We start from the raw sequence: 25,031 nt of genomic DNA on the forward strand, positions 1-25,031 counted from the left end.
TGCTTTTAGTAGAGGCAAAGACTAGCCTTTTGAAAAATAATGGCTAAACAATTCTTCAAAAAGTACTGTTTTCAGTTTCGAGTTGGCGTGTTTTAGAAACAGATTGAGTGTGAGCCCCGCCCTCTGTTTTCAGCGGCGCCCACATGCTGTGGCCCTTGTCTCTCTTGGTGGGACGTGGCTTTGAAGCCCGCCCTCTGTTTCGCTGTTGGCACATGGCTCTGGCTGTTTGAGTTTGCAGTAGAATTAGCCGAACCCCGTTTTCCCGGGCTCTGACCTAAAACCCGGGGCGAGCCCTGCAGGAGCACCCTGCTCTCCAGTGCGGTGCCAGCTCTGGTGTAGGAATCGCAGGGAGAGGAGCATTTTCCCAGCGCCTCTGGGGTGCTGGCCCCGGCTCAGCAGCTGGGTCTGGTCAGTAGTTCAGGCGTCGGTGGGGCCGGGTGCCTGGCTGCTTCATCTAGGCTCAGCACACTGGTCTTCCCCTGGGAAACAGGGCCCCAGCTCACATCTCTCTGCCCCAGCCTTGGGCACAGACCTGCTCTGGGCGCGGGACGAGAGGCTGACACAGGAGCACTTAACGTTCCAGGAGTTTCTCATGGACAGGAGGGAGACCTGGCTGGAGGGAAGCCTGGGCCACCTCAAGTGTGAATTTGAGAAACGCACGTTTCTTGTTGACCAAGCCTCAGCCGTTCAGAGGCAGTGGGAACGTGGCGTGAACCGTTCGTTGTTCCCAGATTCCCCACTGTCTATGCTGCTGTGGCTCTGCTGAGTTCCTGGGGAAACACACCCCATCCTCAGGGGCAAAGCGTTCAGCCAAGGTCAGAAGGATGGCTGCGGCTGTGTGGAGCCCAGGGCAGGGGTGGCGTCCTTAGCCCGGTCCCAGGTGGCAGCCCTGGGGACACGCTTTTTAAGTTGGGAGGGCTGGTAGGGGCAAGCACCCACACGTGTGCTCTGCAGGAGGAGGCACAGGCTCTCCTGGCCCCTTTCTGGATTCTTTTCTGTGGCTGCAAATGAACATCCTTCATGGTTTTTCTGGCCGCAGCCACAGGCTAGTGTAGAAAGTCAGCATTTGTCGCAGAATGTTTTGTGAGACCAGGACACAGGCAGCTGTGACGTTTCTGTGTGCGAGCGCTGGGTCGGTCCCCTGCGAAGGTCGAGGCCCTCGCTGACTGATTGTCCCGTCCACCCTGCACGTGCAGTCGGCACAGGTGCCCCATGGCAGGTGTTGCGATCCTCAGGGAAGTAGAACCCATCTGTGTGCGGGACGGTGGAGTGGGAGGAAGTGCCGTGAAGAGTGAGCTTGCTCTCATGCTCCGTGTGCGCTGTGTGTTTGCCAGAGACCCACCGCCAAGGAGCTGTTGAAGCACAAGTTCATACTCCGCAATGCCAAGAAAACGTCCTACCTGACCGAGCTCATTGACAGGTACAAGAGGTGGAAGGCCGAGCAGAGCCACGACGACTCCAGCTCCGAAGACTCGGACGCGTGAGTCGGCGCCGTCTGGGCTGCCTGGGGTGTGCGCCTGCGGGGCCTCCTGGTTCTCATCTCTCGTTGGGGGGCCTTTTAGGGGCTGCTTCTTGAGTTGGGCACTGCGGGGGCTCTGGGAACCGCGCGGCCCCATGGTGTTGCCACTGGAGCTCCTCCTGGTGAGGTGTGTCTGGTGGGACTGCAAGCGGGGCTTGGCCTGGAGGCCTGGTGTCCTTTCTCATCATGGTGCTTCCTGTTCTTAAGACGCTGCTCACATGAAGCAGCCTTAGGTGTGTTCCCGAGGGTGTGAACGCAGGTTTTCGTGATCCTGTGTTGTGTAAAAGCCCGGACGCGGAAGTTAGGGAAGTTGGTGTCCGGTTGAGCATCTGGGCATTCCGTTGTCTGATATGGGGATGGACCCAGCACCTTACATTAGGGATGGCGGAGCTGGGCTGAGTGATCCTGACAGGTGGGGGTGCTTGGGCCTTGAGCGCCTTCTGCTCTCTGCACACCTGAGCCGGAAGCTGGAGTTGGCCAAGAGCCCCTGGGCGTGGGACTCCAGTCCCCAGGGGAGTTCTGCTGTGAGGCCCAGCTGAGATCACTGGGTCTGGCGGCTGCTGAGGGGATGGTGTTGGAGACCAGGGTTGATGACACGGGAGAAGGCTTTGAGTCAGGTCTGGGCGATGGGTTTGGGTGGAGGAGAGGATGCTGCAGCCTGGGCAACACGGCAGGTGTCACAGGACGCTGTGAGCTGTGTTTGAGTTGCTTACAGGATGTGCGGGAGAGGACACCGAGTGTGGCGCTCAGGCAGGCGGTACAAATCTAGGGGCCACTGCTCTAAAAGGTCACTGGAGCCTTAAGGATACAGGTGTTGCTCAGCAAGTGGGTGGGACGAGGAGAGCTGCAGGCCCCGCCCCGGCCCCAGGGACACTGCCAGAGGGTGGACTGAACTGTGAGAGAGGGGAAGGCGCAGCCGCTGCAGGCCAGAGGCAGGCAGGAGCTTTGCAGCCTGCAGCCGAGGTTCCGACGGGATGAGGCCGCCAGGCGGATGTCCCTTAGTGAAGGGCAGCTGACGGGGCTTGGAGGGCGCCTGGGGAGGCCACAGGAGGGCTTTGAGCAGTGGGTGGCAGCAGCCAGGGAGTGAGTGGGGTTGCATCTGAGAGCTGTGGCTGTGGCTGAAGCAGAGGGGCTGCATTTCAGTGATGGCGGCAAGAAGCTGGGCGCAGAGGGATTGACACCGAGAGCTGGGAGCCGGCAGGGGGCTCTCGGTGGAGGGCGGAGGTGACGCGCCAGGAGGGGCCGGCGGGGGGCTCTTGGTGGAGGGCAGAGGTGATGCGCCAGGAGTGGCCGGCGGGGGGCTCTCTGTGGTAGAGGGCAGAGGTGATGCGCCAGGAGGGGCCGGCAGGGGGCTCTCGGTGGTGGAGGGCAGAGGTGATGCGCCAGGAGGGGCCAGCAGGAGGCTCTCGGTGGAGGGCAGAGGTGATGCGCCAGGAGGGGAGGGGAGGGTGGGGGGCTCTCGGTGGAGGGCAGAGGTGATGCACCAGGAGGGGCCGGCGGGGGGCTCTCGGTGGTAGAGGGCAGAGGTGACGTGCCAAGAGGGGCCGGCGGGGGGCTCTCAGTGGTAGAGGGCAGAGGTGATGTGCCAGGAGGGGCCGGCAGGGGGCTCTCGGTGGTAGAGGGCAGAGGTGATGCGCCAGGAGGGGCCGGCAGGGAGCTCTCGGTGGTGGAGGGCAGAGGTGATGCGCCAGGAGGGGCCAGCAGGAGGCTCTCGGTGGAGGGCAGAGGTGATGCGCCAGGAGGGGAGGGGAGGGTGGGGGGGCTCTCGGTGGAGGGCAGAGGTGATGCGCCAGGAGGGGCCGGCAGGAGGCTCTCGGTGGTAGAGGGCAGAGGTGATGTGCCAGGAGGGGCCAGCGGGGGGCTCTCGGTGGTGGAGGGCAGAGGTGATGTGCCAGGAGGGGCCGGCAGGGGGCTCTCGGTGGAGGGCAGAGGTGATGCGCCAGGAGGGGCCGGCAGGGGGCTCTCGGTGGAGGGCAGAGGTGATGCGCCAGGAGGGGCCGTCTCTTCCCTGTTAGGAAGAGGGTTGGTGTTGCTGCTGCTGACATGGTGGCAGGTGTTGATGGCGCCTCCTGCAGAAACTCCCAAGGGAGTGGGGGGGGGGGGGCATGTGGGCTGAGGTCAAGGGCTCTGGGCGGCACCCTGAGCGCCTGTGCACCGATGGACTCCGCCTGCTTCTGTGTTAAGGGAAACAGATGGCCAGGCCTCTGGGGGCAGTGACTCTGGGGACTGGATCTTCACCATCCGAGAGAAGGACCCCAAGAGTCTGGAGAACGGAGCCCTGCAGCCAGCGGATTTGGAAAGAAGTAAGGTGTGTCTGCCAGTCCTGGAGTGATGGGCACTTGTCACCTGGCAGTGACGGTGGTCTCGCGGGTAGAGCTGGCTGTGGGGGTGGGTGGGGTCATCCCTCATGGGGCCTGGGTACCACACGCTGACCCTGCTGGGAGCAGAGGGTGGGTGAAGGTCCTAGTACGAAGTGACTTCAGGGCTCTCTGCTGGATAGTGTTTGCCTGGTGTATTAGTGTTAACTCTTACTACACACTATGGTTGTGTGTGTGATTGAGTTTATTTTTTAAGATTTTATTTTTTTATTTGAGAGGTAGAGTTAGAGAGGGGGAGACAGAGAGTTCTTCCATGTGCTAGTTCACTCCCCAAATGGCTGCAACAGGCAGAGCTGAGCTGATCTTAAGCCAGGAGCCAGGAGCTTCTTCTGGGTCTCCCATACAGGTGCAGGGCCCCAAGCACTGGGGCCATCTTCCGCTGCTTTCCCAGGCCATAGCGGAGAGCTGGATTGGAAGAGGAGCAGCCAGGACACAAACCAGTACCCATATGGGATGCCAGCACTGCAGGCAGAGGCTTAACCTGCCGTGCCACGGTGCCGGCCCTGATCGAGTTTAAGGGCCTTAAAATTACTGCTTTTGGTCCTTACATAAAACTTAATTTTGATGAATTGTTTTAAATGTCTTTGTCTTCTGTCTGGTTTCAGCAGTAACTGCTGTACACCCTGGTGCAGCATCCCGCTTCCAAGTTGTTAGATCCCTTTCCACATGGAATGCAGGCCCTGGTTCCCAGGCTGCGTGGCTCTGCCTGTCCCTGCCGATGAGGCTCATCTAGCGTAGGACCCCGGGGGGAGGTGGCCAACACCGCCTCTGCACCTGGATAGCCCCCCTAGGAAGCCCCCGTGCCACTGCCAGCACGCATGGTAACTTTCTGATGACTTTCTTCTCCCCCTCCCCTAGATGAAAGACATCCCAAAGAGACCTTTCTCCCAGTGTTTATCTACGATTATTTCTCCTCTGTTTGCAGAGGTAAGATGACCGGCTGACTGGGGTGGGGGGGTGGGGGTTCCTGCGCAGGGTCGTGTGGCGGCCGCCAGCCTCAGGCGCTGCTTTCTGTGTGTACCCCACCCCCTGCTGGCCTCCGCTGTGCGGTGCCCACTGTGTGGCGCCCCGTGAGTGCCTAGGCAGGGCGGCAGGGGCCACGTGACCAGCGTCATTGAGCCGCTGCCGGGCTGCTGCGGGCCTCCTGGGAGTCGCCGTGTTTTGCATGGCGCCCCCTCTCAGCGGCAGAGTCCTGTCGCCCACCAGGCTGCCCTGCTCCCCGAAGCCAGTGTGACTGCTGCTGGACTTGACGTTGCTTTTCTGTAACCGCCGAGGGAGCCAGCAGGCACGGCCTCACGGTCAGATCTGGAGGCGGCACAGGAAGCTGCTGGTCTCTGTGCTGCCTGCTGCCCTGCCCCTCCCACTCAGTGCCCTGTGCTCCTGTGTTGCAGCTGAAGGAGAAGAGCCAGGCGTGCGGAGGGAGCGTGGGTTCCATCGAGGAGCTGCGTGGGGCCATCTACCTGGCGGAGGAGGCCTGCCCCGGGATCTCCGACACCATGGTGGCCCAGCTCGTGCAGCGGCTGCAGAGGTGTGTGCTCGCCACGCTGCCTGTCCCTTGGCGCCGCCTCCTCGGCCCTGCCTCTCTTCTTCCAGGCCACACGCCGAAAGTAGGAGCAAGTTAGGGCAGACATGTCCGGAATTGTGTGCAAATCAGTGGGCGTGAGTGACAGGACGCCAGAAACCAGCGGCAGGGCCACGGGACCCTGCACTTTGCAGCTCTTGCCACAGAAGTACAGGCTGATGGCCAAGTGTCTGCCACTCCTGAGTGTGCGCCCGGTTACTGTTCAGAGAGGTAGCGTGCGCAGCCCTGCGAGTGACCACTGTCCAGCAACACGCAGGCTGTGGCGCAGAGAGCCAGTAGCTGTCTGCTGCTCGGCCTCACTCCCGCTTCTGGCCTTAACCCTGGGGGATCCGCTCAGACTGGGAGCAACTGCGTGTGAAGCGCTCCAGAGCCTGTCTCCGTCCCAGCTGGGGTTCGTTGATTCTCTCGTGTGTTGTCAGCTCGTCCCATGATCTCATTTTTTAAGTTCTGAAAAATAGAGTCAGGGTCCATGGCTAGAACTTGCTGTTAAGAGATTTTACGTAACCGTTAGAGGTCTGGGACAGTGCCGAGGGCTTAAATGTTTGAGGAAAGTCACCAATGCGTCCTCGGCCAGGTTCTGCACCGTAAAGGGTGACAGCACCGTAGAGTGGAAACCGCGCGACCCCTGGTCTCCCGACCCCATCACCTGCTGCACTGCCTTCCCTTGTTACGTGCGAGCCGTGAGCACGTACCAGGGTTCTTAGATGTGGCCTGGGACCGTTCACAGTAAGGAGCATTGAGCATTGCCAGGACACAGGCCATCTTGTGTATACTTGCTAACTGGTGTAGCTTCTTCATCTCACTTAGAAATACAGACCATTAGAATGTTAGTCTGTTTCATCCAGCTTGCGTAATGTACTCATCTGTTTCTCTGTTGTTGGGCATAAAACTTGTTACAAAATTTACTATGATCACAAAAAAAAAAAAAATCTCGAGAGCTGTCTGTCTACATACATGGCTACAGAGTGGGTTGCTTGGATGATGTCAGAGTTTTTGTGACTGGAAATGGTTGCCTGCACTCGCGACACCCCACCCCACCCCAGCCACGTGTGTGCAGCCCGGGAGGCTTACTGTGTTGCTAGGTCTTCACCGTTTTCAGCTGTTGGAGGTTGCCGAGTCTTGTGGGGAATCACTTCGGGCTTTACTCCCGGTGTCCCTGCGGCCAGGCCGAGCACGTCCTGCGGTGTTGTGCCTGTGCTGGTGTGTGTTGCAGCCGATGCCTGTCATCGGTCATCGTCACGCGTCGTTTGGATGGGACACTGATTATGCCGTTGATATTGGCTCCATTCATGTTCCTGCAGCTTGGGTTTCTGTTGCTGTTCATTCAGATCTTCCCGTGGGGCCTGGAGATGGCGCTCACTCGGCTTCTCTTCTCTTCTCCCCAGGTACTCTCTGAGTGGAGGAGGAACCTCATCGCACTGAAACGCCTTGGCATTTTGGGTTTTGTGTTTTTCTTTCTTCTTCATCCTCCTCCTTAAGAGTCAAGGAGAGCCTTTGCTGACTGCTGAACAGGTGCGCGGCCCAGGGGCCGTCCCCCCGGCCGCCGGCGCGGGACACATGGCGGCCCTCACCGTGCCGTGGCCAGATGAAGTCTCCGGGACGGATGGGGTGGGGCTGCGCCTGCAAGCGATTGTTTTATTATTCCTGTTTTTACTTTTCACCATAGTGCACATATTCAAGGAAAGTGTCTTTAAAAACAAACACAAACCGGAAATGTATATTTGGGATTCTGATCAGGCAACTCCAGACGTGAAACCTCAGGTATCCTGCTTCAAGTTGACAGCTCCCCTGGGAGACGCAGAATCGCTCTGGCGGGTCGGTGTACAGATCTGTATATAGTGTCATTTTTACGGAAACCCTTTTGGCGTGCATAAGGAATCACTGTGTACAAACTGGCCAAGTGCTTCTGTAGATAATGTCAGTGGAGTAAATATTTGACAGGCCATAACTTGAGTCTATTGCCTTGCCTTTATTACATGTAAATTTTGAATTATGTGAGCAGTGGTTTGGGTTTTCTTTTGTACTTGCAGGGTTTGCCATGAATAATAATTCTCGCTCCTCTTTGTACCTCAGCACAGGCGCCACCCCCTTGGTACACTTAGATGTTGGTTTCCTGTCTCATTGATGGTACTATTTCTTAGTGTTTTAAATTGGAACATATCTTGTCTCATGGAGCTTTAAATTATTGTTTCACATTTCTCCCGGATGCCGCGCTCTGGTCCAGCGTTCGTTTGGAGTTGTGCCACTGCCGGTGTGCGCCGGATGTACTGTCTTCTCCCAGTATGATTTTCTGTTGCACCTTGTAGTGGAATCTGCACATCATCTCTGCCACCTAAAACGTCTGAATGCTTACACGAATAAATTTTATAACACACTTACCTTGCATACTCTCCTTGGGACGCGGCTCTGCGGAGCCCAGGGCGGACGTGCTGTGTATATGTGTGTGGCTGCATGTGCGCCAGGATGGCAGAGGGGCCAGTGTCCAGGCCCGCCCCCTGCAGCTCGAGACGGGCCCTGGAGGACATGGCGGGGAGCTCGGCCTGGAGGCACCGTGTGGGTTTCTGGGAAGGTGTTCTCCTGCCCCGTGGATGTATTTTGATGCTGGCAGTTGTTGGGAGTGGCGGTTCTTGGGGGAGCAAGGCAGGCAGCGAGCAGGTGACCCTCAGGGCGAGTCTCAGGCTGGCCATTCCGGGGAGAGGGACAGAGGCCGAGCCGGGAGTGTTGGAGGGGTGCTGGCTGTTCTGACTGGTGCCGAGTCGTGTTTTTACTCTCAGGATGTTCTCGGAGGTGAGCTTGGCTGGAATGGTTAGTGTCTGTGAGGGGTGCGTTTTGGTCGGGGATAGAACCAGGGTGCTCACCCTGGCCTGTGGCTAGAATGTGGCTGGGACGGGAGACTGGACAGCGTTTTATTGTGTGTCTATGGAGAGCACGTTGCTGAGAGGATCCCTGCTGCCCAGAGCGAGCCAGGGCAGACGCAGCCTTTCCGATTGGTTCAGTCTTCAGATGTGCGGGTGGCCTCTGACTCTGGAGCCAGGCTCACAGACCGGAGCCGTGGCCGTCCCGGGCAGTCCCTGGGCTACAGTGGCACACAGCTCCACCTCCTGGCAAAGCGGCGCCTGCCGGAAGCATCGTCTGGGGCTGTGGCTTGCTGGGTCACCTCTGGGTAGGGTGCTGTCTATCGACACGCACAGTTCGTTAGGGACCAGGATGCAGAGCCACAGCCGGGCCCTGCCTCCCGCCACGCTGGCTGCTGTGGTTCTAGCAGAGCGCAGGCTTGGCCTTCCCGGTGGATCTGCTGGGCTGGAGCCCGCGGCCGCAGGACAGGGAGTGCAGCCTAGCCGCTGCCGGTGTCCTGGCTGGCTGCACCCAGGGAGGTGGCTCACCCGCGTGCCCCAGGGCCCACACAGCCGGCTCCTGTCTCGGTCCGACCAAGGCCACCACTCTCTAGATGTCCATTTGGTTTGAGCAGCTCTTGTGGTGTCTGGTTTGGTTGTTTGCCATAGCATTTTTGTACCTTTTCTTTGGCAAATTGTGGGATGAATTTATGTGCTTTAAGATACTTAAAAAAAAGGATTTATTTGAAAGTCAGAGTTACACAGAGAAAGAGAGGTCTTCCATCCGCTGGTTCACTCCCCAATTGGCCACAATGGCTGGAGCTGCGCCGATCTGAAGCCAGGAGCTTCTTCTGGGTCTCCCACGTGGGTGCAGGGGCCCAAGGACTTGGGCCATCTTCTGCTTTCCCATGTCCTAGCAGAGAGCTGGATCGGAAGTGGAGCAGCCAGGACTAGAAGTGGCACCCTTATGGGATGCCGGCACTGCAGGCCAGGGCGGCTGTGCCACAGGCCGGCCCTGGTACTTTGTAGCATCCCCGTCTTTAAAGAAACAAAGCCCAGCAGTGGAGGCAGTGCACCTCGAGGCCTAGCAGGATCTTGTGTGCAGGGGGCGCCTCAGGGCCCACCCGAGGTGGGGTGCTGCTCACAGGCTGCTCTGGGAGGGCCCAGCACGTGGGTTAGGAGTTGACACAGATGTGTACCGAGTGGCAGACTGCGCTGGCCCCAGGTCTTCCTCCGCCTGGGGGGGACGGGGAAGGCAGGCCCCTGCCAGCCCTCTGCTGTTTCCATCATACGGGGATTTGATTTTTTCCCCTGTGGGCGAAGCCACCACGGATGACACTTCCAGAATGTCTGTGCCCCATACAAAGCTTTCTAAACATGCTTGTTTGAGAGTTACTCTCGGCCCCTCTCCCCTGGACATGCGTGCCAGGGCAGCAGTGCTCCGTCCCCACCCCATGCGCATGCAAATAAAGACAAGACAAAGTGGCTTGTTTTGCCTTAAAACTTCCATAAGCTGGACTGTGGCGTGAGGTATTTTTATTCCCTTTTGTTAGTACTTAACCGTCCGGTACATATTGTAAGGCAATGATGAACAGGTCTCCAGCGCCTGTGGGTGTCTAAGTCGTGCGCACCGGTCCCAGCTCCAGGAAGGCGGTGGGGCCCAGGGGGCACCGCCTCCGGGTTAAGACTTGCGTTAGAAAGGGCTTGGGGACGCTAAGGGAAGAGCAGCCACCGCTCACCATGGAGAAGAGGCAAAGGTTTTCACTGGTGGGTCCCGGCAGCCACGCCCCGTGCCCAGGGCGATGCGTATAAAAGAGTAAAGACAGGCACGATATATACTACTAGAGAATGTGCAGTTTCAAACCACAGTTGCAGAGAATCTGGGCAGAGCCCCGGGGCGGGGGCCTACGTACCGTTACCCACGTGTGGCTCCCAGGCGCCCCCGGCACGCCCCGCGGCCCTGCTCAGTGACATAGGCTTTCATGCTCGCGGAACAGACAGCACTACAGCACGCCGGGTATCTTCCCCTGTACACACCACTCACAGCACAGCAGAGGGCCGACAGAAGCAACTCCGCCACAGTCTGTCCACAGTCGTCACTGGGCCAGATTTGGTCAGGAAGGAGGGCTGGTGACAGGTGGCTCAGGGACCTCCCCCGCCCCCCGCCATGGGGAACACGGAGTGTGCTGCAAATTGCTTATTAATCAAAGAAGTGAGTCTCACTAACTCCTATTATAAAAGTAGAAAGACCGACAAAAACAAAATCTGAAAAGGATCTCACTGGCTTAGGACTACGCCACACATGTCACACACTGGAAAGTCCCCGGGGACGAGGACCACGGAGGGTTGAAGACAAAGCAGCGAGGCAGCGCCGCCGTCGGGCTGAACGGATGCGGCCGCACTGCTTGCATGGTGCCCTGGGGGAGGACAAGGCCGTCGGCACCCGGTGCACACGGCGTCACTTGGCACTGTTGGCGACGCCACCTTAATACTGGCGTGAGCCGGAGAGCGGCCCCCGATGGGAGTGGGCAGGGGTCCGGTTCCGATGAGAAATTAACAGCTGAAAAGACAAGGTTAGGAGACGCTTCTGCAGAGGGAGACAGACGAGAGTGGCGGCGACACCGTGTTTGCTTCTCAGACAGGTGTGAAGTTTACTGGGCTGCATCACACAGAAGAGCAGGCCCTCCAGGCAAGCCGTCAGTACGCGTGGGAGTCCTTGTGACTCACGCCGGGCGCCCGGGAGGCCGAGCTGGTGGCACTTCGGATCACCTCCATCCACCTGGAAGGCAGGACAGCGACACTGACTACCCTACCCTGGGTCCTGCTGGAACAGCCGGCCTGGGGGAGCCCGCTGCCTGTGGGCCTTAGGACACCCAGGAGGAAACCCAGGGTTCGTGTTCCGTCTTCTCCCTCCCAGGCAGGCAGAGCTCAGCCCTGCACCTGCACCCCCTGTGTGCAGGAAGGGGCTTCAGAAAGTGTGGAAATTGGAATTAGCTGATTGGGTGCAATTCTGAAATCCATGCGTACACAGGTCCTTCCTGAAGTGGAAGGACCACGAGTATTAGGAAAAATCCGCCTCAACCTCGAAATCTGTTTGGACCAAAATATGCACGTGATGTGACAGGGCTTCCTCATGGTACAGTCCACGTTGCAGGACGCCTGTGGCACCGGCTTAAGAAGCCGTGCCTCCAGGTGCCTGGGGGCAGAGGGCCTCAGGGCTGCCAGGGCACAAGTCCCGTTCTGGGGAGGGGCCGCCTACCTCTCAAACGTGTATTCGCTCTCGGCCCTGAAGTAGTAGACGTGGGACTTGAAGTGCAGCTTGAACACGTGGTCCTTGTGGATGTTCTCGGCCTCCGAGGGGATGGTGAGCGAGTACCCAAGCAGGGGCAGGCTGGCCAGGGGGTGATTGTCCTGCAGCGGAGGGGCGGGAGTGGGGAGGCGGCCCTCGCCTTGTGTGGGGGGCCCCACCCCACCCCGGCCACCTCCCACAGGCGCTCACCTGGTGGGACTTGTAGAAGAACAGGCAGAAGTTGGTGAACACCACCCAGAGCTTCTGCCACCCGTTGCTGTTTTTGAACTTCCTCAGCAGGTTCCCAGACAGCTGGTTCTGGAAGACAAGCGGGCTGGTCAGGGGCATGGGCAGGGCAGCGTCTGGTGCCAAGAGCAGGCTTCCTGGGACCGCCAAACTGGGGCGCGCACTGCCTCCTGCTCCGTGGATCCCGTGAGCCTCTGCCTATGACCCTGTCTGGAAATTGGGTTGGCGGGCCTGTCACCCATATGAGTGGTGTCCTGCTTAGAGGAGGAGGAACACAGGGGCTTGAGGACGGAGGCTGGAGGGATGCACCTGCACGCCCAAAGCTGCCAGGGAACTGCACGGGAGACCCCTGCTGGCTTAGGAGTATCATGGCCTGGCCTGGACCAACTAAGAGTTTATCTATGGTTCAGCCCTTCCACCCCAGCAGCGGGGAGTCCTCAGCTCCTGCCTGCCACCTAGTGGGCCCAGGTGGAAGCTGCTCTCCTCCCAGTCCAGGCTTGGTCCTGCCCCCATCCTCCCCAGGCAGGCCAAAGGAGGTCCTGCAACGTCAGGGTCCTTGTCCAACTCCCAAACTCCTGTGAGACCTGGAGCATGGACATCACGCCCGGCTCTAAAAGGGCACAGATGAGCCAGAGGCTCAGTGATGGCCTTGGGGAGAGACTGAGAGGCGGTCAGTGTAGGTGGCCAAGGTGCATCTGCTTCTGACTCGCTCACCAAGGGCTAAAGGAGCCCGCCTGATGCTGTCTGTGGACATTACCAGAATGAAAAATGAACCCGTGCGTCCACTTCATTCCCCGGGCAAGGCCCTCAGGCTAGGAGCTGAGCAGCAACAGGTCTCATGTCTGAGGAGAGACAGCCCCACCTGGGACCAGGGCTTGGCAGGACGAAGGGGACCCTGTAGTTAAGAGTCGGGGCTAGGGTGGCCACCAGTGCCCTGGCTGCGCAGAGAGCAGTGATACGTGCCCTCCGGGTATTCTGACACCAAATTCAAGTTGCTGCTTCAGAATCCCCTTGCTCTTCAGAGGCAGTTAACTGGGCCCCCAAAGCCAGCCCCCAACATGGGCCGGACTCCCAGCTGAACCCTCTTTCCAGGCCTGTCTCGGTCCATGCGGGTTCCTTAGACTCTCAGCTCCTGGAGCCGCCTTAAATCCTTCCCGGCGTGAACTCCCTGGGTGGGCACCGCCAGCCCTGCCCACACGATCCGATCCGCTGCTCAGCCAGCACCCCCGCTGGGTCTCCTCGTGCCCGCTGCCCCAGTGTCAGGCCTGGCAGAGTCCCTGTTCTGGGGTGAACGGTATGCCAGTCCAGACTGTGCACACGAGGGGGGCCTGGCGGGAGGACGAGGACACTGAGGCATAGCCTCAGGCAAGGCCGCGTGACCAGGAGGCAGGGGCAGGGCGGGAGTCCCCTGGAGCCTGCAGGAGCCATGCTTGCCCTGGCCTCCAACATGGAGAGAAGAGACTTCAACCCACACGCGGTATCACCAGGGCAGCCGCAGGGTGTGAGAATCGCAGGTCCCGGCTGTGTGGCCGCCAGGGACCTTCCCAGCCAGCCGCTCCCACGCCAAGCTCAGCAGCACCAATGCCATCTGCTGGCTCCACCGGCCATCCTGACCCCAGCCTCCCTGTGTCTAATGGGAGCCCCTACGGTCCCCCTGCTGAGGCCTGCAGGAAACAGAACTAGGGGGGGCCTGGCTGTGGAGCTGCTTCCCTGGGGGGCTCGGTGCTGGGGAGCTTTGGGCCGTGGGGGACATAAAGGCAGCCACCAGCTCTGGAAGGAGACGCCTGAGTGTGATAGAGACAGAGGCCACGAGGAACCCCCTTCCTTCCCCCCCGCCTTGCGCACCAAAACCAGAGCGGCTTCCCTCAGGGCAGCCAACTTCTACAAAGGACTGGGGGCACAGCTAGAGGGGCTGGTGGTGTGGCTGGGAAAGCTGCCCCCTGTGACTCCGGCATCCCTCAGAGACTCGGGCTCTGCTTCTGATCCAGCTCCCTGCTGATGTGCCTGGGAAGGCCGAGGAACATGGCCCAAATCCTTGGGCCCCTGCCAACCGTGTGGGAGACTTGAAGACAGGCTTCTGGCTTCAGCCTGGCTCAGCCCTGGCTGTCGTGGCCATTTGGGCAAGACTGAGCAGATGAAGATATTCCTCCCTCTCTCTCTCTCTCTTTCAAATCAATAAAATCAATCTTTAAGGAAAAGAAGTAGAGCCCTGTGTTCATTCCCAGGTTGTGAACAGCCACGGTGTGCTGACCCTGGCTCCCTATCTACCCGGAAGGCCGTGTAGGGCTGTGCTACAGCAGGTGCATCTGGGCTGCCCCACCTGCCTGCGGTGCTTGCATGCGCCCTGCATGGCCTCTGTGAGTTAACGTCTGAGCCCACGGCGGTCCCTTACCTTGACACTGATGACCCGCACTTGGCATATGGGGAGGGGACATGGTTTCTCCAGCGGTTCTGTGTCAGCATTGGAAGATCAGACCCAAGGGAATTGTTCCCCCAAGCCCATTCATCCTTTCCCAGTCCAGCAAGGTGTGCACACAGGTCCAACACACATGCAACGTGGAGGCAAGAGGGCGTGTCCTGTGCCTTGGCCGTGTTCCCCCCCAGGGGTCTTCAGAAGAGACAACCAACCACATCCCTGGCGCCCAGCCTCTAACACACACAGCAAGACCAGAGGCAGCCCCACGCCGCCCGGGCAGGTGCAGCCGGCAGCAGGACGCGAAGGGAACTGCTTTCTGGGCCTGAAATACCCTGAGACGCAGCCACGGACGCACACTGCGGAACGCTTAGGGGATGCAGGTTTGGAAAGTTCTGGAAGCCTTCACAGTCCAGATCCACAGAGAGCCACACATCAAAGCCAAGCTTCCCCGCTAGAGGGAAGGAGCTGCCCCTTGTCCCCTCCAGGATACAGGGGGTGCCACCTCCCTGTGGACCTGGTTCTCTCGGTTGTCCCAGGACCCGAGCTGTGCATGGGCTGGGCACTGGGACCTCCCCTGGGTGTGCAGTCACTGCCACAAGGATCCACAGCCCGTCCTGCCTGCTGTGGCTACACCACCAGGAGAGAGGAAGGTGGCCAAGAACAAACGAGCCAGGTCACAGGTACCGTGGAGGCCAACGGAAACCCAGTGCCATCAGCGCACCGTGGGCCTTGCTCCTCTCCCGCTCCTGCCCCTGTGGGCGGGCCTGTCCTCCCGCCGCGCCCCGGGTACCTCCACGGCGATGCTGAAGTCCACCATGGAGACGCTGGTGTTGCGGTGCCAGCACACGTGCACCATTGTGTTGCCGCGGTGCGGGGCCTGGCGCTCCAGGGAGGTGCGCGAGGCGCTCAGGTCGTCCTCTGACTCCTGGTCCGCCGCGGTGGCCTCATCGGGGGACTCTGCGGGACAGAGGGAAGCGCTGAGGAAGGGGGGAGGCGTGTCCTGCTGTGCGGGAATCCAACAAGACCGCTTGGAAGGGAGGGTCCCGCCAACCTCTGCTGGGGCGGCCTCTATCCCCAACCCAGCGCTCTGTCTAGTGCTGGCCCAGAAAGCCTGCTCCCCTACTCCCTCAGAATGTTTTCACTGCCTTGCTTCTAGAAGGAAGCTCCCTGACACAGCTTGAAACACAGAGCCTAAGGAAGAGGCCCCCCTGCCTGGTACAGAGGGTCAGGTACGTACAGCAGCCCTGCCCTGGACGCCCAGGAGGTCCCCAGCGCACTCACTGTTATCCGGGGGGCTGCTGGCCAGGAGCTCCGGGCTGGGGCCGCTGCTTTTCTCCGCCAGGTCGATGGCCATCTGGATGTCCTCCACCCACTTCTCCATCTCGGCCCGGGAGCTGGGGCAGAGGCGGGTGTGAGGTTCGCCAGGGGGTGGGGCGAGGGCGGGCAGGGAGGCGGTGAGAGTCCGGCCTTACCTGGCAGCCACGATGATGGACTGCCGCTGGCCCCGCAGCGTCAGGCAGTGGGGCAGCCCCCACTCGGCGTCGCCTTCCTCGATCTGCAGGATGAGAGGGGGTCTTGTGGCTGCTGCTAAGCCCTGAGCCACGGCCAGGATGGACTTTCACCGGTTCCCGGCCCGGTGACCGGGAAGGAGGTGAAACCGGTGAGGACTGCGAGAGCCGGGCCCCTGTGCAGGGCACAGGTCAGGAAAACCACATCGGCGAGGCGAAAGGCAAGGCAAGGCTTGTGCAGATGGAGGGGCAGAGCCCGGAGGAGACTGGCAGGGCCAGAGCCAGGATCCTGTGCTGAGTGGCCGTCTACACTGCCGGCCACAGGATGCGGCACGGGGGAAAGGGCAAGGCAGTTGCTAGTGTCTGGTGGGGCCGCCTGCAGGGGCCCAGCATGGTCGGAAGCAAACCCCCCCCCCCCCCCCAAGTGCAGACAGTGCAGCCGCCTTGCTGCTTTGCTTGGTCCCGGAAGGAATCACTCAGGTGGAGGTGGAGGGGTGAGGCCCTCTGTGCCCTGCTAGAACCCCCAGAGGGGCCCACTCTTTCGGGGAGGCCTTTTGAGCCCAGGCTTATCACCCAGCATGAGGCTCGGTGGGCGCTCCCGGCCCTGGCTCCTGCCCTGCCCGCACTCACCGTCATGCCATACAGCGGGAGCTGCCCGTGGACTTTAAACTGATTGGAGGCCGTCAGCCCGCGGCTGGTGTACAGCAAGACGTCGTTGAACTAGGAGCACAAGGAGAGGGCGGCCAAAGTGAGCGACCTGACCCCCGGGGGCCGGAGGGCCCAGGCTGCTCCCCCCGCCCCACCCCAGCCTGCTCAGCCCCCTCCACCTGGCAGTCCGGGGAGGGCAGAGCTCTCACCACTTACCAGGAAAAACATGCGTTGCTGGAGCCCTTTCCCCGAGAGCTTGCTGAGGCTGCCCAGGCGGATGAACTCCTGCCAAGAAAGGGGGCGTGGCCGTGTCAGCGCGGGGACACCCCGCTTCCTCACCCCGGGCCCTCCCTCGGATAGGAACCGCGCACTGAGGGTCCCTGGCTCCACCCTGCGACACCGGCGCCAAGTTCTGCTCTCTCCTTCCCGGGAACATCAGAGGGAGGAGGCGCTCAGGGTGAACGCTGCCCGTGTGCTCAGCGCCAGGGTCCACATCGCGCTATGCCCTGAACCCCAGGCTGTAGGGGCTCCCTGGGTCAGAGACAACCACTGTTTCTACAAAGAAAGGAGTTGCACGCGGCAGGGGACCCCGGAGGTGGAGAAGCTTCAGCAAGGAGGGTGGGATGGGAGTGGCGGCTTCTCTGGGGTCTCAAACTCTGGTTCTTAGAAACCAGCAACTCCGTGAAAAGACTAAGAGGCAATGGAGCCAAAGCACCTTCAGATCAGAAACTAAGAAACGACACAACCGTCATTTTAAATCGTGGCAAAACAGACGGCAAATCCACTGCCCGTGACCTTGACCCGTTCACGGAGCAGGCCGATCATCATTAGTGTCTAGTGCTACAGCTGCTCCCCAGGGACCCTTGAGCCCCTTCCTCCCTTGTACCTGGCTGACCTGAACCGGGAGGCGGCGTGGTGAGCCAGAGAAGGTGGCGGTAGGACGGTTCTGAAGTTGGCCCGCAGCACCCCCGTTCCAGCCTCACCTTTATGAAGTTGTAACCACTTCCCTCTACCGGGCGCCGGGTGCCTGCCTGCCTGACAATCTGACGGCTCCATCTGTGAGGCCAGCCCGGAAGGTCAATGTTGTTATGGGATCACCCGGGGCCCTTAGGAGATGAGCGTGCCAGCACGGAATTCTCTGTAGTGCTGTGCATGACACAATCAGCGACAGATAGCTCGTGTCTACTCGGGCAAGTCAACAGCCATCTTTTCATAGAAAAGTCTCACTTGATCTTAATGACCCCCATGGGAAAAGGCGGGGTCCCCATGTTGAGCACTCCTGGTGACTCCCAGGGAGGGCCTGCCCCCGAGCCCTCTCCCCTCCAGCACGCCCTGCGTAAGGAGGAAATGACATGAGTGACCTTCCCTCTTCCAGAATGGTTTTCTGGCCAAAATGCGGCTTCCATTTGGAATCAGAATTAAACTGTCTAGAAAACTGCATATTTTTTTGGAAAAGATTTATTTGAAATTCAGAGAGAGAGCGAATAAGCGAGCAAGCTAGCAAGCTCTCCCACCCACTGGTTCACTTCCTAGATGGCCCCAATGGCCAGGGCTGGGTCTGGTTGAAGCCAGGACCAACAGCGTCATCTGGGTCTCTCACGTAGGTGCAGGGTTCCAAACACTTGGGCCATCCTCCACTGCTTTCCCAGGCCATTCGCAGGGAGCTGGATGGGAAGTGGAGCAGCTGGGACGGCAACCCACGCCCACATGGGATGGCAGCGTCGCAGGCAGCAGCTTTACTTGCTACACCACAATACTTTCTATGGTGCCTGTGTTGGGCACAGCGGGTTAAACCACCACCTGCAACACTGGCATCCTGCACAGAGCGTCAGTTCAAGTCCCGGCTGCTCCACTTCCGATGCGGCTCCCTACTGATGCGCTGAGAAAGCAGCAGATGGCTCGCGCCCCTGGGCCGCTGCCACCCATGTGGGAGACCAAATGAAGCTCCTGGCTTCGACCTGGTCCAGCCCCGGCTGTTGGGGCCATTTGGGGAGCGACCAGTGGATGAAAGATCTCTCTCTTTCTCTGTCTCCTTCCCTTCGTAACTCTGCTTTTCAGTAAATAACTCTAAAAATAATGAAAAAATTCTTTTTACACTTGCACAGGTGTTTATAAAATATTGCGACAATGCTTTCTCTAGTTTTCTCTCTACCCAATTCTTGTTTTCCCTTTATCATTTATCTACATTTATAAAATTAACCCCTCTTTCTAGAATATAGTAGGGAAAAGTAAATAAATCAATCGGTAAGGAGAAAGCATGGAAGCCGGGGTCCATGTTTGGGTTTATGTCTTAGGCTGAGGACTGGTGAGTGGCACCATGACGCTCCCGGCATTTCCGGTGCAGTGGGTAGGCGGAGCCTATGCGGGAGGGAGCGGGGCTCGCGGCGTTTCCGGTGCAGTGGGTGGGCGGAGCCTATGCAGGAGGGGGCGGGGCCCTCCAGCAGGTCCCCCGGAAGTGCCGTAGCGCGGGTTCCAGCCGAAGCCCCGGACATGCCCTCCACCCGCCGGTACCGCTGACGCGGGCCGCTCACCCTCCCTGGGATCACGAGATTGTCGATGCCGATCAAGTCTTTCTTGAGTTCGTGCAGCTTCTGGAAGTTCTCCATCTTGATCATCGTCCCGTGCAGCTGGGCCACCATTTCCGTGATCTCGGCCAGCGCGGCTGCCGGAGGAGACGGGGACACAGAGCCTCAGCGTGCCCCTGCCCCAGAGCCCCTTGGACACGGAAGTGACTGCGCGGGGTGCCCCGACCCTGGGTGGGAACGCAGGTGCTACCGAGACTCGCCGGGGAGCTCCCGGGCCAGTGGACCCAGTCCTGCCTCGCGTGGAACCGTTTACCAAGGACTGCAGGATGCAACTGCATTTCCCAGCCGTGCGGGCCCGGATGTGCCAAAGGCGCACAGGCCCAACCTGGACGAATCTGGGGGGTGGGGGCGTGAACAGGTGCCGGGAAAACTGGCGACTGAACCGTCTTCAGGACTGTCAGGACCCCCCTTCCCCTCGCTGTCATGGCGGGCAGCAGCGACAGCCCCAGGGCTGGCTCCGGCTTCACACCTTACCCCGGATTCCGCCCAGGAAACAGCGCGAGCACCCAGGGCTCGCTGGGCGGGGAGCGAGGGGCCTGGACTGTCTGGGCCCGTGGTGCTCATCCGGGAGCAAGCACTGGGCCTCCCTCCCGTCACCTTGGGTTCCAGGCTGAGCACCAAGCGCTGTCTCCGTTTCACTGTCAAGGCCAGACGGTTCTTCCTAGGCACTGGTTACAGAAATAGCAGGGCAGGGCCTGGCACAGCAGGTGAGAGCTGTTTGGACAGCGGCATCCCACATGGCACTGCTTGGGTTTTGGTCCTCGCGCCGCTCTGACTCCAGCTTCCTGCTAATGTGTACCCGGGAGGCAGTGGTGCTGGGTCCCTGCCACCCATCTAAGAGACAGACTGGCTCCTGGCTCCTGGCTTCAGCCTGGCCCAGCCACAGCTGTTGCAGGCATTTGAGGAGTGAACCTGCAGATGGTAACTCTGTCTTCTCTCCTCACCCCCTCACTCTGCCTTTCAAATAAAGAGAATCGATCTTGTCTTGCAGGGCTTCTGAGAACCTGTAGGATCCCTAGTCCGGCCTAATGTTTGCTACTGTCCCTCTGCATCCCACAGTGTAGTCACTCACAACTTCTGGAATGTTCCCCGCTCTGTCCCCCTAGGACCCACGTGCTGTTCCCATCTCTAGTCTCCACACTTTCCCCTTGTCCAGCCAAACTGCCACTCACATTCAGCTCTCAACTTAGACATCTCTGCCTTTGAGAGACCCCACCCCCGCAGCCCCCAAGGCTGAGAGTCCAATGCTGCAGCTCCAAGCCTATACACTTGCCCACTGCAGGGTCGGTCCTTGCCCAGGTACCTGCTTGGGGACCCACCAGTGGGTCCCAGGAGGGCAGCAGCCACATCTGTTCCTTGTTCCCTCAGGTGCTAGCACAGGTACTCAACGCATATCCAGTGCATGAGAGAGTGGGCGGGACCAGCTCAGGACAAGTGCAGATTTGAGCAAAGGAGTAAGAGATGCATCTAGAAACACACAGGTGGCCCCAGACACGGCAGGTGTTTCTAGTACTTTGAGGAAGGGACGAGGGCCTGGACATACTGGCAGGTGTGCAACTCACACACTTCAAATGCTGCCTCCACAGGACGTACTGTGCAGGCAGCCTTGGCTGGGGCACGCAGGGGACTGAGCAAGTGGCCTCGACCCGAGAGGGGCTGGCGGTCCAGGCCAGCGAGTGTAGCTGCCAAGATCACACACAAGAGACAAGGACCTTGGTTCAAAAAGTGGGTGTAAGGTTCGGTGGGGAAAGCGGGTCTGGGATACCTGCTGTGGCCTTTTACTGAGCGACACGGCAAACGCCTTCCTCCCTCAAAATCACCCTCTCCCCCCACCGGCGAGGGGCTGGGCAAGTGGGTACCATCATCCTGAGACAGATATGGGTTATGGCTTCCCAAGCCGTGTGGCAGGCTCCTTCACCCCTCTGGTCTCAGTAGCTTGGTATAGGAAATGGGCGCACCGGCCTCAGGCTTGTGGAGAGGAGAGTCTGCAGGTACAGTGTGTACCCTGTAGACTGGAGCATCGCAAGGCCCAGCAGCAGTGAGAAGAGTGTGCGGCCAGCCCAGGGACGAAGTGATGAGCGGAGCAGGGCGTGGAGTTGCACCCAGGCTCAAAGGTGGAGATGCATGGGGTCCCAGTGATCGCGAGCACCTTCTCTGTGCAAGCTGAGACCAGGTGCGGCAGGGCCCGGGACACGGCGGCACCCCGGTGTCCCTGAGGCGCCCCTCCCTGGCCCGGGCTGGCGGCACTCACCCCGACAGTCCCTGAAGTCGGCGTGGCTGGGCGGGTGGTGCTTGCACAGTCGCTCCAGGACCTGCCTGTAGTGCATGAGCCGGTGCAGCGGCCGCAGGAGGAAGGTGTTGAGCGGCAGGTAGCACACCTTCTGCAGCTCGAAGTCGCGGCAGAAGCTCTCCAGCCGCCGGGAGTTCTTGAGCCCGTTCTCCAGCGCCTCCAAGGCCTCGCTGTGCCGCCACAGGTGAGCTGCCAAGTGCTTGGGGGGGCAGAAAGAGAGGGCAGGTAGAGGACCAGCCCTGCCCGGCTGGCCCGAGCCGCCGTCACGTGTTCCGCCCGGTGCGACGTGGGGTTTGCATTAGTAACGTTTACTTTTCTCCTTCCGTTTTATATGGGTATGTTTCACTCTTCAATACTGCACTTGCATCTCAGCAGGAAACACAAGCTCCATAGGGTGTCAGGCAGTTTAAAGTGCATTGAGATTATAAAACAGATGGACAGTATGGACACTAGTTGGGGAATAAATGCTTTTTTTTTTTTTTTTTTTTTTGACAGGCAAAGTGGATAGTGAGAGAGACAGAGAGAAAGGTCTTCCTTTTGCTGTTGGTTCACCCTCCAATGGCCGCTGCGGCCAGCGCATCTCGCTGATCCGAAGCCAGGAGCCAGGAGCCAGGAGCCAGGTGCTTCTCCTGGTCTCCCATGCGGGTGCAGAGCCTAAGGAGTTGGGCCATCCTCCACTGCCTTCCCGGGCCACAGCATAGAGCTGGCCTGGAAGAGGGGCAACTGGGATACAATCCGGCGCCCCGACCGGGACTAGAACCCGGTGTGCCGGCGCCGCAAGGCGGAGGACTAGCCTGTTAAGCCACGGCGCCGGCCGAATAAATGCTTTTTTTAAAGCGAGATAGGCGTAACCTGGGGTTCACAAGCTCCCAGGGGTGGCCTGTGGTCTTCCAAGTGTCACCACCAGACTGGGTCAATGTATCAAATTCGTGTGTGTTTCCCTACTGTGCTCCACTCCAGGGAGGTGACTGACAGCTGGACAGGCTCAGTCTCCTAGGATTGGGGGAGACCGGGTCAGGGGGAGGTGCTGGAAGACAGAGCTGGGGCAGGAGGGGATGGGGTGGGGGACAACAGACCCTAGGACATTGGAACAGCTGCTGTCTCCGAGTCTCCTTCCCAAGGACTTCCCAGGCTGGGCTACTCCCAAATCTAGTCTCCAATCCAGACCACGGTCCAGGCCCGGAAACACAGGGGTCCCGGCAGAAGCCTGCTGCTTCCCTCTTGCCTCTGGGGGGGAGAGGGGGAGGGGTCTCATTTATTCCCTGACCTCAGGACCGTGCAGGATGGAACAGCCTGGGGAACATTCCGGATTCCTGCTTTCTCTGAGCCCTTCCTCAGGTCTGATGAACTTGACCTCCTAACAGGTCTCTTCTGTTCCTCGTCCCCGGTGTCACCCACCATGGCGACAGTGTCTTCCCCCCGCCTCCCCCTCAATGTGTGTGAGCATGGGCCTTGGGGTGTGCAATCCCGGCAGGGGCTCCAGCAGCGACTGCTGCCTAACCCAGGCCTCCCGCTGCACGACGGCCCTGCCCAGGACCCCTTCAGGGTTGGTAGCAGGGTCTTCCCTAATGTGCATTGTGCCGCATTTAGTGCGAAACTAGCCCACATCAGCCCTTAGCACACACCTTCCCGTGCTGGGCTGGTCTCCTGCCTTTCTGCTTTGAAACAGAGATTCGCGGGAGGTTGCAAAGAACAATACAGGGAGGTCCTGGGCACCTCTCCCCCAGTGCCCCTCCTGTGACAACTTGGGTTAACTCAGGACAGGGTCAGCTCTGTACCATCACAGAGCCTACTCGCGCTGTTCCAGCTACACACCACACCCTTTGAGGGCACGAGCACATGGATGCCTAGGCGTGTGTGTGTGTGAACTGCTCTGTGCAACATGTATGCCTAGGCGTGTGTGTGTATGTATGTGAACTGCTCTGTGCAACATCACTGCACAGGCTGCTACATGCTTGGGACCTAGCATATACAGCAGGTGCCTAAGAAATGTCTTGCTTTAATGTATGGCTGAGCAAAGGAGGCCATTCCTGCACCCAAGCCAAGGCAGGCGTCTTGTGAGGACGAGACAGGATAGGAGAGGCACATTCCTGGATGCAGAGTGGGGCATGCAAGGTGGAAGAAGCTCTAGAATGATCACCCAGGACTTGGGGAAGAGGCTGCCATGCTCAGGTTTGGAGTCTGAGCTGTCTCCTCCAGCCATGGAGGAACAGGTAGTTTTTTTTTTTTTTTTTTTTTTTTTTTTTTTTTTTTAACAGGTAGAGTTATAGATAGTGAGAGAAAGAGACAGAGAGAAAGGTCTTCCCTCCATTGTTTCACTCCCCAAATGGCCGCCACAGCCGGCGCTGCGCCGATCTGAAGCCAGGAGCCAGGTGTTTCTTCCTGGTCTCCCACATGGGTGCAGGGGCCCAAGCACTTGGGCCATCCTCCACTGCCTTCCTGGGCCACAGCGGAGAGCTGGACTGGAAGAGGGGCAGCCAGGACTAGAACCCGGCGCCCATATGGGATGCTGGCACCACAGGCGGAGGATTAACCAAGTGAGCCACGGTGCCGGCCCCGAGGTAGGGTTTTGAGAAGAGTCATACAAGCAGTGACTGCTGGTGACATGGGCAGTGGGTCAGGATGGTCGATGGGCAGCAGCTGACTCATCAGGAACTCAATCTAGAACCTTCTGCCGGTCCTCTCCACACTTTGCAAGAACTCTTTAAAACCAACCACCACCACCACGACACAAAACCCAGCTCAGTCCTCAAGGAAGCTGCCGACGGCTCTCCCAACTCCTCCATCTATTTTTATTCTGCTTGCGCAGGGCTCCACGCTATAAATGCCCATGGCACTGGCACAACTCTGAAATGCCAGCACCACAGAGGCCGCTGGCGGGGCAACCTGCGGCTCGCTGCACTGAGAATGCGAGTGCCCCAAGTGGGGACCAGGTGCGGCGGTAGGGGGGCTCCTGTGCTAAGATGGTGCAGAGGGAAGAGGAATTCGGTTCTCTGCGGGAAAGCCACGGGGCAGGGGGGAGTTGCAGACGGGCCCGAGAAGGTTCTACAGGAGTGCTGGCAGCCAGTGGCACTTGGGGACTGTCCACTGAAGTGAAGGCAGGAGCCAGACAGAGTCCAGGCCTCTTGGAGGGGCCCTCTTCCTTGCACAGGTAAGGGGGAAAGGTGAGAAAGCAGGGTGGACTGAGAAAAGACACGGCCCATGTTGGAGGAGGTGTCTGGTGGGGGAAGGGCGTGGAAGGGCACGGGGCAAGGCAGGTGACGGAGAGAGCGAGCAAAGGGAGAGGTGCTCTTAAGGAGCGAGAGAGGCCAGCCTGGAAAGGCTACAGCCTGTGTGTGTCCAGCTCAGTGACATTCTGGGGAAGGTAAAACCCAAGACCCGGTGACAGGCCAGCATTGCCAGGGACTGGGGCCCGGGGGGCTGTGAGGGCATCGGAGCCGTTCGTAAGCCAGTGTCCTGGGGGCCACGTGGCACCATACATCTGTCACTGCACACAGTGGCGAGCACCAGGAGGGGCCAGAACGCAGACCCTGGGTTTGGGTTAATAACAACATGGCAGCAGTGGTCCAGCAGTTTCAACCAGCGGGCCCACACTGCAAAACACTGATGCAAAGAGGGATACGGGAACTCTCTGTATTTTCTTTTTTCTGCAAACCTGAAACTGCTCTACAAACATAAAGCACGTTAATTAACCACCACGGCAGGTGGTAAAGATGCGAACATCTGAGCTTTGCAT

General features: G+C 59.5%; 2 protein-coding genes across 5 annotated transcripts in view; one reads left to right on the plus strand and one right to left on the minus strand.

Annotated features, from left to right (window-relative positions):
* Positions 1-7,872, plus strand: part of STK24 (serine/threonine kinase 24) — an 88,556-nt gene extending 80,684 nt beyond the window's left edge. The window contains exons 7-11 of the mRNA XM_062193999.1: positions 1,335-1,480; positions 3,704-3,827; positions 4,756-4,824; positions 5,289-5,425; positions 6,865-7,872. Of these exons, the coding sequence (XP_062049983.1) occupies positions 1,335-1,480; positions 3,704-3,827; positions 4,756-4,824; positions 5,289-5,425; positions 6,865-6,901 (513 nt within the window). The 3' untranslated portion in view covers positions 6,902-7,872. The remainder of the gene's footprint in view (positions 1-1,334; positions 1,481-3,703; positions 3,828-4,755; positions 4,825-5,288; positions 5,426-6,864) is intronic.
* Positions 7,873-9,090: 1,218 nt separating this feature from the next.
* Positions 9,091-25,031, minus strand: part of FARP1 (FERM, ARH/RhoGEF and pleckstrin domain protein 1) — a 291,757-nt gene continuing 275,816 nt past the window's right edge. For all 4 annotated transcript variants that reach the window (XM_062194003.1, XM_062194002.1, XM_062194001.1 and 1 more), the window contains exons 18-27: positions 21,257-21,494; positions 18,952-19,082; positions 16,637-16,705; positions 16,403-16,492; positions 15,737-15,819; positions 15,546-15,658; positions 15,055-15,221; positions 11,813-11,920; positions 11,573-11,724; positions 9,091-11,092 (exon numbers count right to left, since the gene is read on the minus strand). In XM_062194003.1, the coding sequence (XP_062049987.1) occupies positions 11,011-11,092; positions 11,573-11,724; positions 11,813-11,920; positions 15,055-15,221; positions 15,546-15,658; positions 15,737-15,819; positions 16,403-16,492; positions 16,637-16,705; positions 18,952-19,082; positions 21,257-21,494 (1,233 nt within the window). In that variant the 3' untranslated portion in view covers positions 9,091-11,010. The remainder of the gene's footprint in view (positions 11,093-11,572; positions 11,725-11,812; positions 11,921-15,054; positions 15,222-15,545; positions 15,659-15,736; positions 15,820-16,402; positions 16,493-16,636; positions 16,706-18,951; positions 19,083-21,256; positions 21,495-25,031) is intronic.

Source organism: Lepus europaeus, chromosome 6 (genome assembly GCF_033115175.1).
Source record: "Lepus europaeus isolate LE1 chromosome 6, mLepTim1.pri, whole genome shotgun sequence".
Classification (NCBI taxonomy): Eukaryota; Metazoa; Chordata; class Mammalia; order Lagomorpha; family Leporidae; genus Lepus; species Lepus europaeus.